This window comes from Notolepis coatsorum (assembly GCF_963971535.1).
Source record: "Notolepis coatsorum genome assembly, chromosome: 6".
Classification (NCBI taxonomy): Eukaryota; Metazoa; Chordata; class Actinopteri; order Aulopiformes; family Paralepididae; genus Notolepis; species Notolepis coatsorum.
This window is the reverse complement of record NC_140170.1, coordinates 49,547,222-49,560,421: the sequence shown is the minus strand read 5'-3', so window position 1 is coordinate 49,560,421 and position 13,200 is coordinate 49,547,222. Positions and strand designations below refer to the sequence as shown.

At 43.8% G+C, this 13,200-nt stretch overlaps 1 protein-coding gene across 1 annotated transcript in view; it reads right to left on the bottom strand.

The window, feature by feature from the left end:
* The window catches only part of LOC311229476 (putative polypeptide N-acetylgalactosaminyltransferase 8), a gene marked incomplete at both ends in the record, with an annotated part of 32,155 nt that extends 19,450 nt beyond the window's left edge, over positions 1-12,705 (bottom strand). The window contains 5 exons of the mRNA XM_084315555.1: positions 2,698-2,812; positions 8,311-8,508; positions 9,891-10,077; positions 11,546-11,712; positions 12,416-12,705. Coding sequence (XP_084171681.1) covers positions 2,698-2,812; positions 8,311-8,508; positions 9,891-10,077; positions 11,546-11,712; positions 12,416-12,705 — 957 coding nt within the window. The remainder of the gene's footprint in view (positions 1-2,697; positions 2,813-8,310; positions 8,509-9,890; positions 10,078-11,545; positions 11,713-12,415) is intronic.
* Positions 12,706-13,200: the final 495 nt, after the last annotated feature.

The following is a 13,200-nucleotide window of genomic DNA, read 5'->3' as shown; positions in this document are numbered from 1 at the left end:
AGAGAGAAGAGAGAGAGAGAGATGAGAGAGAGAGAGAGAGAGAGAGAGAGAGAGAGAGAGAGAGAGAGAGAGAGAGAGAGAGAGAGAGAGAGAGAGAGCTTTGGCACTTCATGGTACTGTACTGCAGAAACAGCTTTTGTTAAGGGTAACCAATCTCCCCTGCTTGGCCTTGAACTACCACACTGCCAGCTCCTGTTTCCAGGGCCGAACCTAGCACATTTGGTGCCCTAGGCCTTGGATCCAAATGACTGACAGCGAATATAAATCATGCCCTGGTGACCACCAAGGAAAACACCCAACGCACACAAGCATGAGAGATAAGCACAAAGGACACATCCTCACCGCTATTGCGAGGTACCTGTTCGCGGACGACTCAGCCCTGCTGGTCTCTGACAAGTTGCAGGTTGAAAAAGCCCTCAGCTCTGAACTCGGCAGAATCTGCACCTGGCTCGCTGATAACAAACTATCATTACACCTCGGTTCAAAGAACAAACTCAGCAAGACCGACGGCTTCTCAGTTACAGTCGGTGACAATATTGTCACAAGGAAAGATGAAATTACATACCTGGGCTCCATCCTAGAGGCAAATCTTTCCTGTGACAAAATGGCAACCAATGTAATAAAAAAATTCAACCAACAAACAAGATTCTTGTACCGGATCTCCTCTCTGGTAAGCAAGAATACTTTGAAGACTCTAACAGGAGCACTCATTCAAGGGTACTACGACTATGCTTGCACCTCAGGGTACCAAAGCACCTCAAAGGCACTAAAAATAAGACTACAAACATCACAAAACAAACTGGTCAGACTACTGCTTGACCTTACTCCTAAAACCCACCTCACCCCTGCCCACTTTGACTACCTAGAATAGACAGAGTACAGCAGCTTGCAATGGGCCTGGTCTACAAGATACACTACACCACTAAGATACCATGTACATGTCGAAATACTTCCCAACGGTCAGTGAATTCCACAACCACAACACCAGAGGGAGTTCAACAAATCATGTTAAAACCCAGATTTGTCTCAAAACAAGGGACTAAACACGTTCGCAATTATGCCACAACAATGTGGAACACCCTACCCACAGCCGTAAAATAATGTGAATCCCTATCCACCTTCAAAACCGCCACTCAAAGAGCACCTACGGGAGGCTGCAATTAGAAACTGGGCCCCGTAAATGTCCAAGGTGACTCAGTCCTATATTTTAACGTGTGGCAATGCGACCACAGGGCCCGACTAATCCCCGGCATCCAATGAGTTAGTGAAGGGGCTCTCAGGAAGAGGATATGCATTTACATGCTATATTTGGATTAAAGCTCTTTGGATTAAAGGTGAACATGCTAAATATATATTGTGACGAACCTGATAAGATACAGGCTCGCCACGGTTCAAATACAAACAAATGTGAATATCCACACAAGAGCAATATCAATAAATACACGTATTTATTGAATTTAAGGTAGAATCCAGAGGGAAAAAGCAATATAATGGTTGTGATCCGGTCCGGGGGTCAATAAACACAAAGCAGGCTCGCCGACAGAAAAAGGGATTGTTCACAATTCAGGGTAGTCGTCCAGTCCAGGGTCAGTACACAAGGGGGAATCTCAGCCAGTCCAGGGTCCAGTACACAAAGAACACCTATCTCGCTCTCTCCTCACCTTCCACTACCTCTCACCATCGCAACTCTGAATCTCAATCTCTCTCTCTCTCAGACACCACAACTCCAACTCCTTACTCCGCTCAACTTGACTCTCTCTATCCTAGTGTTAATGTACTGTGTGTGGGATTATGTGTGTGCATGTGAGAAGTGTGTCAACTAATTATGTGTACTCTATCAGTACTAATCAGTTAGTGTGTGTGTCGGGAGTGTGTGCATGTGAGGTGTGTGTGACTAAATGCTGTGCAGTTGTGTTCTATCAGTACTAATCAGCTACCTAAGTGACAGACGTATCTCCTGTCCTTCACGTATCCAAAGGAGGGGGAAGGAGATCTGTCACTATATATATATATATATATATATATATATATAGTGGCAGAATTACCCCCAATCCCATGGCTATGTGAAGGATGGGTGATACTACTGCCACAGGAGGAGTGGAAGCAATTAGGTAGCTGATTAGGGACTGATAGAACACACCTGTGCACCATTAGATCACCCACATCCCACACGCACACGCACCAGACACACATACCATAAAACACTAGGACAGATAGAGTATTGTTGAGAGGAGGTGAGGTTGGAGCTGAGTACGTAGAGAAAGAGATTGTTGGTAACAGAGTTTTTTTTAGGTGAGAAGTAGTGAGAAGAGAGGTGAAGAAGGTATTCATTGTGTACTGGACCCTAGACTGGCTGAGAAACCCCCTTGTGTACTGACCCTGGACCGGAAGACTACTCTAGTAGTATTGAACAATCCTTTTTTTGTACGAGAGCCTGTTTTTGTGTTTTGGACATTGGACTGTATTACGACCATTCTATTTCGGACTATATTCTGCCTTAATCAATAAATATCCTTATTGATTGATATTGCACTTGTGTGGACAGTTGAATTTGTTTGTTTTTGAACCGTGACAAGTCTGAACACCACCAGGCTCGTCACAATATATATAATGTGTGTTGTATTAAATTGGCTATAACACCAGGCAGGGATCAGGGAATATTTGTTCACTTGTTCATTTGAATATTTGTTCACTCACCCGGACTCCAAGCTCGACGTTCTCACCACCGTACACTTTCATTCCTCCGTCCAGGGCCCCGATTTCTCCTAGAAACAGCCTGTCCACAACTAGGATCCCCATGATAGAGGGACTCCTGGGAAAAAGAAAAAAAAAGTGTTACGCATTCATTCCCACATTGTTTCAGTTTCAATTTATTTCAAACCATACAACCTATACAATACAAGACAACCACAAAACAGTACAACAACCACCACAAAACAATAGACAACAGTAACAACAGACACCACTTAATGGTTTGAAAAGGGGGATGGAAGAAGCTAATCTTGTGAATTTCCATTCCCCACACCCTGACCATCAATTGCTATACCTAACATCAACATGTAACATCGCTCTGTTTCCCACATTCCCCCGACATCTCAACAAGACATACATGAGTCTGACTAGTTAATACATATTCTATATAACATATTCCTTTTAATGCCAAACATCATGTTCACCCTCCTCCTTATACCTTTCCAATATAAATTTTTTCTTTTTACTTTCTTTTAAACTGGTTTATGTTTTACTCAGTTTAACCTCCTCGTCCAATCCATTCCATAATCTCACTCCACAAACAGATATGCACATAGATTTTTAGAGTGGTTCTTGCACCCGGTTGCTGAAGTTTCTGTTTCCCTCTAAGATTATAATTCCTGGTTCCTACCCTCTCCGATATTAGTAAACCGATATTGGATTGTGGTTGGAAGAGAGTTACGTGAAGCTTTGAACATGATTTCGGCAGTTTATTTTAAATTTTTTATTAATTATCTTTTCCCCCCTCCTTTTTCCGATTTTTCTCCCATGCCAATTCCCAACCCCCTTCCTGGTTGTTGCGCACTCCCCCCTACTGTTGGTCCGGGAGGCCGGAGACTGTCACATGCTTTCCTCCGACGCATGTGCAGCCAGCCGGCAGCGCAGATTCTCACCGGTCACACTACCTCCCTCCAGATCCTACCCTCGCTGTGCAGGTGCCCCGACCGAACTGTAGGGGTCGCTGTCCACAACGCCCAGGACCCACCCATCAGCTTTCCCACCCCTAACACTGCCAATTGTGTTAGTATGAACGACCAGCCAAGCTGATAGCAACGCCGAGAGCTGGATTCGAACCCAGCGTCTCCAGCGTTGATGGCGAGTGCCTTGCCCACTACACCACCTAGCCGCCCGATTTCGGCAGTTCTAAGTTTGATCAAGTCCCATAATTTTAAAGCTGATGCTTGTAAAAACAATGGGTTAAGTGTTGGTTGTACTTAGCATTGTACACAATCCTAATGGCCTTTTTTTGCAGTATATAAAGAGGTGATATATTGGAACGATAAGAATTACCCCATACTTCCAGACAATAGTTTAAATATGGGACTACAAGTGCATGGTAGAGGATGAGAAGTGACCTTTGGTTGACAAAATTCTTGGATCGATACATAATCCCCACACTTTTGGCCATCTTGGATTTTACTTGACTGATGTGGGGTTTCCAGCTTATCCTGTCGTCTATGATCACACTCAGGAATGTGGTTTGTTCTACTCTTTCAATACATACATTGTCTATCATAATTTTCACTGTCACTATTGCGCTTTCCAAATAACATTAATTTAGTTTTACTCAAATTCAACGACAATTTATTGTCATCAAACCATTTCTTTTTAACTTGATCAACTCCTGTGTGATCACCTGCAAAAGATCCTGCAAATTTTGCCCTGAACAAATGATATTAGTGTCATCTGCAAAAAGAATGAATTTCATGATTGATGATACTCTACATAATGTCATTAATGTATAATAAAAACAGTATAAAATGTACCCTTGTGGTACTCTGCAGACGATGTTCATCAGTGTTGACCTATGGTTGTCAATTTGTACAAATTGTTTCCTGTCTTCCAAATAACTTTCCAGCCAATTTAGAACAGTTCCTCTAATACCACATCGATCCAGCTTTTGTAATAATATACCATGATCTATAGTATCAAACGCCTTCTTCAAATCTATAACTATTCCTACAGCAAATTTCTTGTTGTCCGTACATGTGGTGATTTCCTCAATTAGGTCTGTAAGTGCCAATGAAGTTGATCTATTATGTCTGAAACCATACTGGCTGTCGGAAAGCAAGTTATAGTATTGTATAGCTCCGCTCTGCGCCTACTGGAATATATCCCTATATCAGTCTATGCACTGAATAAATCTCCACATGCACCTTTACACACCTATTTGCCTGGCCACACCCCAATCCGCTCCTCTATATAAGCAGGGGTGTGGCCATACTAACAGCTCCTTCCTTATTTTCACCACCACGAGTGTCTGTACACACCACTTGAGTTTAGTGTAAAATAATTGTTGGAGAGGAGCTGCGTGGACATTGTTTCTTGTTTTTTCTCTCTCTCACAGTTTATGAGAAAAAGCTAAGATATAATGTCTTCATCTAAGTCGGAGGGTTCGGGCGCTCACAACGTCACCCTTCACCAGCGGTTTTCCATTGCCGCCTCCGCCGTGCCGTGTGGGGCTGCTCTGACTCCACGGTCGTGGCAGTCGGACGCGCCCGAACGGCGTCCGGTGGGGAGTCTGCCTCTCCGAGGGGCTGTTGAACCAAGGCCGTCTCCCGTGAGATGGCCTAGTTCCAGCTCTGGTTCCCCCGCCAGTGGACGGCTCCTTTGGTGGCTGAGGATTTGAGATGCAAGCTCTTTGCCTCTGCTCGATCCCGTCGTAAGATGGTGAGCTGCAGGGGCGAACGGCCTGGCTTTGGGGAACTGCTGGAGCCAGACGAGGGTGCTTCTGCTCGGTCTCCTCGTCCGATGGAAACGGAGGATTTTATGGAGGGAGCGGCCTGTTGGCCTGGGTTAACCCCTTCTTGAAAACTGAAACACTTGTACTGCTGTATAGCCAGTGTATACCCGCAGTTGTGTTTTGGAGTTTTGGAGTTTTTTCTTGGGGGGTTATAGGAACAACCGCCTCATGTTAGAACCAAGGTGGTGGTTGGTTTCCAGGTGTGTTGGTAGCGGAGTCGACTCTCGGGGTAGGCCGGGCTTGACCCCGTCTGCCTGCGAGTGTGCCCCCGCACCTTTCATGACGTCTGCCAATCATGTCAGCCTTCTCTGCCTCGGCCCCTCTAGAGGGTCGGGGTTTTTTGTGGAGGCTGCGACATGGTGCACAGTATACTGTACGCCCCTTCCCCTTTGGCGCCTGTCTAGTCCGCAGTGCTCCAGGCTCAGGTCGAGTGGCCTGTTGCCTGGATTGAGGGATCGGCCTCTTTTGGGGGTTGTCTCCCCGGTGCGCTGCCTGGTCCCGCTGTGGGTGTAGCCTCTTGAGTGCTTCAGGGCGGCGTGCTGTAGGGGGGAAGGGCCTGCTCTTAGATGGGCCCTGTCCGAATACGCTGGCGATGTGGGGGGTGGTGTCACTAGTGACCGCCTGGTGGGGTCTCGATGCTGCGGCGTCGTTGGCCTCACCAGGCCCCCTTTTTCCGGGGGGTCCAGTCCCTTCCTGGGGCTGGGTCCTCCTTCGTGCTCCGCTGCTACGGCCTTGCCACAGGGTTGGTTTTTTCCCCTTGACCCCGTGATATTAGGGGTTGTAACAGGGTTTTTTATTTCTTCCTGTTCGTTCCCTAGTGGCATGTGGGTTGTGCGTTTGTGTAGTCGTGGGTTCTTCTGTGGGAAGGTAAGTCCCACGGTCTGCTCACCCTGTGCGTTTGAGTTGCTAAACCCCTCTTCGTACAGTCGGATCCATTTCCCTCCCGTCCTCCACTAGGGGGGTCCGGGGGCTCGGGTCCACCCCGGTTCTGATGGTTGTGGGGGGCCTCAGTGGGTACATTTGTCGAGCTTCCGCTCTGCTCAGCTCCTGTATTCCAGTAGGTGCAGAGCGGAGCTATACGATACTATAACGTACGGTTATATCTATAACCATAGTTATATGAGTATAGCGACGCTCTGCGCCGGACTCACTGAGGACCCCGTGGTCTTCGCCTTGGTGGTGAAAGACTTGGGAAGGAGCTGTTAGTATGGCCACACCCCTGCTTATGTAGAGAAGCGGATGGGAGTGTGGCCAGGCGAATAGGTGTGTAAAGGTGCACGTGGAGATTTATTCAGTACATAGACTGATATAGGGATATATTCCAGTAGGCGCAGAGCGTCGCTATACTCGTATAACTATGGTTATAGATATAACCGTACGTTATTTTTTTTTCAATAAAACTTAAAAGTCTTATTGAAAAAAGATTTTCTAGTATTTTTGAGAACTGAGGTAGGAGAGATGCTGGCCGGTAATTTGTAAAAGTATGTTTATCCCCTGATTTAAATAATGGTATTACTTTTGCTATTTAAATTTTATTTGGAAATGTCCCTGTTTGAAAAGATAAGTTGCAAATGTGAGTTAGTGGTTTTATAATTCCCCCAACAATTTTCTTAATCGTCTCCATATCAATATCATTATAATCTTTAGATTTTTCTTCTTCTTACAGTTCAATACAGTGTCAATTACTTCATTTTCATCTACCGGATAAAGAAACATTGAGCTTGAGTTGAAGTCTATCAGTTTATCCAGTGACCCAGTTGTGAATGTAATTTTCTCTGACAATTCAGGTCCAATACGTACAAAGAAGTTATTAAAACCATTAACCACCTCATCCAAGTTGCTTATGGTCTTTTCATTTACAATAAAATGATCTGGATAGTTCACACCATTAGACCCCTTTCTGATAAGATTATTAAGCACCTTCCAAATACACTTAATATCATGTTTTTTTTTTTTTTTTTTTTTTTTTTTACTTTCTAGTAGATTGGCATAGTATTCATTTTTACAATTTCTCATAATATTTGTTAACTTGTTTTTATACATTTTATATTTAGACTCTGTTTCATTAGTTCTGTATTTAATAAATCTTCCATACAACAGGTTTTTCTTTTTGCAAGCATTTAATAGCCCCTTTGTTAACCATGGATTCTTTGTGGAATTTCTTCTCTTGTCCTGTTTTTTTATTGGACGTTGTTGTCATAAGATGCTTTAAATATTTCCAGAAAAGAGTCATAGTATGAGTCATCAATATTATTTGCTTGGTTGGTATACTGTATTCCAAACCAGTGCTACACATTAACTAAATGATGTTAACAAGTATGCACATACTCTCCAGTGCTTTAATTGTTTCCTTGGTACTAATATAACAAGGTTGAAACCACATAGTAACAGCCCCTTGGTGCAACGCACTCCTACATTTACATGCCACTGCTTTGCACTGAATTGGATCCTATTCACATGGTGGACCAGATGAGGCTGTGGTATTAATAGTGGCCATGCAGTGCTGGTAAGCGGAGGGTTTGATGCTATAGTCAAAGGCCAAGTTCCAAGTGTGAAGCACCTGGCACTGGCCAGTGACCAGTGGTTACACAAAGTCTGGCTATATCCAACCCCAATATCTGCCATTGCAACCAACATGCCTACCCACTGAACCATAGTAGCTACAACAACCCTTCACAATCCAAGGCAATGATGATAAGGCTGTTTATGCCATGTACATAAATGTGGACATAAACCATATAGGTGGTCCCAAGCCACCTCCGTTATATTATAAACAGGTGAACGTAAGAACTGATCAATATTTTCTCTTAACTTACTTCCCGGGCAAGGAGGTATCATTAAGCTTGTACCACTCTGGCATGAAGCCCTCGTACATGCACCATAGAGCCCAGTCGAAGGCATGGGCCGCTGGGACGTACGGCACAACCTTCAGGTCATCGAAGTTGACTCTGTCAAACACAGGGGACGTCACCACCGTCCGATCTGCCTTGATCTGGGTCAACAGGGGCTCAGCCCTAGAAGGAGAGAGGGAGGGAGAAAGGAGAGGGAAGGAGAAGGGGTAGGGGGACAGAGTGAATTACTGTTTTTTATTTATTTTTTTATCCTCTTTTTCTCCACCTGATTTTCAATTTTTCTCCCCATCCCAATTTAGTCGTTATGCCAATTCCCCCCCCTCCCCTACCTGGTCGTTGTGCGCATGTTCCTCCTACTGGTCGGTACAAGGGAACCCTGAAGTCTACCACATGCTTCCTCCGACACATGTGGAGACAGCCAGCGGCTCTCTTCTCACCTGGCAGCGAGGACTCTCATTGGTGAAGTGTAACGCGTGGGAGGTCACGCTGCCCTCACCACTTCCTGCCTTTCGCTGAGCAGGCGCCCAGACCTGACCTGTAGGCGTCGCTGTCCACAACGCCAGATTACCACCCACGACTCCCCTCCCCCTAACTCAGCCAAACGAGTTAGTATGACGACCGGCCCAAGCCGCAGGGCAATGCTGACTCCGGGAGTCGTTTTATTGACTGAGATATAATATTTGAGCTCCTAAAATATTAAATAACAATAATAATAATAATAATAATAATAATAAATTAGATTTATATAGCACTCAAAGTTGCTTTACACGAAGGGGTGGGGGTAGTGGGACAAACAACAGACGAGCATAACACAAGGATGGATGGATGGGGGAAGGAGATAGCAGGCTGGGGTAGATCTCAGGGACCTATAGTCGGTAGGGGGAGAGGAAGTCAGTGAGATACGGGGGGCAGGTTGGTGAGGATGCATTCCGGACCAGTTGGAGTCTGTCGACGGAGCTATAACGATGCCGTAGAGGAGTGAGTTGCCGTAGCTAAGATGGGAGGAGATGAAGATGTGGATCAGTGTTTCAGCAGCAGCATGTACAAGAGGGGGTCAGATCCTTGCAAAGGTGGTAAGAGGAGGATTTGACAACAAAAGCCAGATATTGGGGTCGAGGGAGAGGGTGGGGTGGGGTGGGGTCGAAGACCATGCCGAGGTTGCTTGCTAATAAATGACAGAAGTCACGTTTATTAGACAGGATGTGTACAACATGATGCATAATTCTATCTTGCAATTATAGATAAATCAGCAATTAAAATGGCTATACCATTGATAATATTGTGCAGGTTAATTTTGGTTTTCATAGGAATGAAGACCAAATCCTTCATTCATATGAAATCTTTTTTTAATAAAATGCATTTAAAATAAAGAATATCAAAATCTGTATACAGGGCATAGCTCACCAATACCTTTAGGTTTTTGATATTATACATTTAACACACACACAACAAATAATAAATATATCAGATGGAAAATATTTGAATAAATAATACCTATTGTGTGTATACAGTACACATACCACGCACCCAACACAGACTCTTACCACATCTCATGAACTTCTATGTGAGCGTCCAGGATGGCCACCACGTCAGCAGTCGCAGCCTTCCATCCAGAGATCCTGGCTTGGGTCAAACCCAGCTGCTCATGGTGTCTCACTCTGGTTATATGAAGACCGGGGTTCTGCTCCTTAATGGACCTCACATACACATCAAGGTCCCCCTGAAGGTCCTCTGATGAGATCAGAGGGGGGGGGGGGGGGGGGGGGGTGTACATTTACAGAATTATTCAAACATGGTATTCTATAGTTAGTAGATCATTCTCAGTACACAGGGCAGGGCTATAGTTGCTGGTTCTCGGCTGTATGTGTAACGGTTGTGACAACGTCACCTCAAACTTCGATGCCCCGAGGGAGATTTGAACACGGGTCTGCCACGCCGCGTGCAGCAACACAGACCGCTATACCAAGAGGTGAATTCACTTCTTTGTACCGCGTCTATGCGTCTTTTTGAGGATGTGAGAGTGAGTTTAACCCGTAGCACCGCTACTCACCCCAGCCCTTTGTGACTGTGCTTCACGATACCATCCTGGCACCGCTACTTACCCCAGCCCTTCTTGACTGCGCTTCACGATACCATCCGTTACATATGTATACCTTGCTTGCTTCATATCACTACCGGGCAAAATAGATTGAAATTAATCTCCCGGGGTGACGGTATGTCATGTAATTTCATTTTACTTACTGAGAAGCATTTTATATTATCTACACATAAAATCCGGGCCACTTATTTGTCAAAAACGTACCCCGAAGTTGTTGAAATAGTCCAACTTCTCAAAATGACGATGTCTGTTTACTGGGAGCTGACATCTTGATTAGAGCGTAAAAAAATATATATTTTCACTCCAAGTCACATTCGATTCATCATGGCAGTGCCCAGTGAACAGACAGATCCTCCGTTGACATTTTGAGAAGTTAGGTCATTTCAACAACTTCGGGTTAAGTTATACAGGCAGGAACCAGCCAGGGCTATATTTGCTAAACTCCTTTCTAGTGTCAAACCCTAGATTACAACCTTAAAGGGGAATAGCAATACAATTAATAATTCATGTTATTCCGGTCAAGGACAGTCCGGTCAATACTCTGAATAATCTACACTCTCCCAAAGCAAATATCCAGAACATCAAAGGTGTGATGTCCTCAATCTCTCATGTGAGATGTAATTTGATTGGTTTAGATGTCAGATGTTATTTTATTGGTCTAGATGTCAGATGTAATTGTATTGGTCTAGATGTCAAATGCCATTTGATTGATTGGATGGAGTTGATTTATGTTATTGTTTGTAAGCATCTGTGAGAGGATTTTCTAGTCACAAACCGTGCCTGTATTTTGAGTTACAGTGGAATATGAAGGTTGAGAAGGTTTTTGTTTTCTATCAGCAAGTCATGTCCTATTTATATGAATAAAAAAATATATCTCCAATTGATATCAAGACATACAGATTTGAATTGCCACCAGTTTATGAGGATAAAGGACATCCGAATACTCACTTGTTGAATATTATTAATGCAAGATTGTGATCTGGGATCTTGTTTCTGTCACAGAGACTATTTTTCAGGTGTGAAAGAGACTCAAACTAATTATCACCTGATTGCCAAGTCAAAAACAAGCCCATTCAGATCTATTTTAGAGACTAATCTTACCGTGGGAGCTGTGGTCATCAACCAGTATGATCTCCCTCAGCAGGTAGACGGGGGTTCGGTCGATGACACTCCGCATGGCTCTCTTGATGACAGACAGGGCTTCGTCCAGGTAGATCAACACCACTCCCATGCTCGGCAGGTCCTTAGAGTACGCCTTGTTTTTACACCTGTGCAGAGATTTGTTACAGGGTTTCCACCATAAAGACTATAATATTATATTATTATATTATTATTCAAGATTCAAGATTGTTTATTGTCATATGCACAGTTAAAACGACAGTTTGCCATACAATGAAAATCTTACTTTGCTAGTCCACCCTTCACAAAAAATCACACAGTACTTAACTTAAAACATTTAAATACAAGCGAGTGCTAGAAAATAAGGTAAAATAGATCAAATAGAAAATATATATACAAGGCACAGTGAGTTACATTGCACGTTCCGATCATGTGAATGGAGGTGACAGTGGGTCACAGCAGCAGTTAAAAGTGTCTTTAGTGATTCATAGTTCATAGTTCATAGTTCATAGTTCATAGTAGAAGGTGTGTGTGGAGGGGGGGGGGGGGCTAGGCATTCAAGAGTCTGATGGCCTGTGGGTAGAAACTGTTTGTCAGTCTCGTATTGAATAAGGTAGGAAGTAAGGTAAATTAAGAAAGAAATTAAGTATAATTGGGCATGGACTAAGTAAAATTAAGGGGCAACAAAAATAATGTTACCAATAAAAAACTATTAAATTCCTGAAAGATTCAGTACAATGAAAATCGTGATTTTCAATCTTGTCACATTTTTTGAATTTAGGAATTTAGCATTTGGAATGTTTTTCTGATACACTGTCTCACACACACACACTCTCTCACAAGACTGTTTACCTTGGATCACGGGTATCGGGTAGAGCTCGATCAAGAGGAAGACGATCACTGATGAAGACATTGTAGCCATATTTCTGAAACAAAGCCTGCGCCTCTTTTTGCTCGTCCTCTGACAGATTCTCCCCCCAGTTCTGGAACACAGGAGACAGTGGGAACAGTTTCTTGGTATTTTTCTGTTCCCGTTGATCTGGCTCTCGTTTGACCACTGGTGCCACTATCTGCTCTGCTTTCTTCCGCTGGTCCCTGTCTTCCTCAAACATTTTCTGCATGGCGTCTTGTTTCTGTTCCATCACTTGAAGCAAATTGTCTGACAGATGAGGTTGAGAATGAAAGAGGAAGTGCAGTGAGAGAGAGAGAAAAGAACATTGTTATAGAAATTATTATATGTTTCATCCTATTACATCATTTGTACAGCTCATATTTATTAGTTCATAGCTCTGTACCTCTTAAAGAGACACTGTGTTAAGACTGTCGCTTAGTGTCTTAAAGCTGTATACTAGTTGATCTTATACAACGGCATGCAAATTTCTCGATTTTGATTGGCTGAAACAGTCCATTTACACGTATGTATTGCGAACAGTCCACGCTTGCTGGCCCAGGACCCGCCCACAACCACAACCGAATCACATCACATCAATCCGCCGGATCACAAGATGTCGGACAATAATCTTTAACAATGATAGCGTCCTAACGACTAAATATGAAGCGATTCTGTCACAGCGAATGTCTTAGTCCTTTAAACAATGTTGGATGATGTAATTGATGGGTCATGAGTCAATACAGAA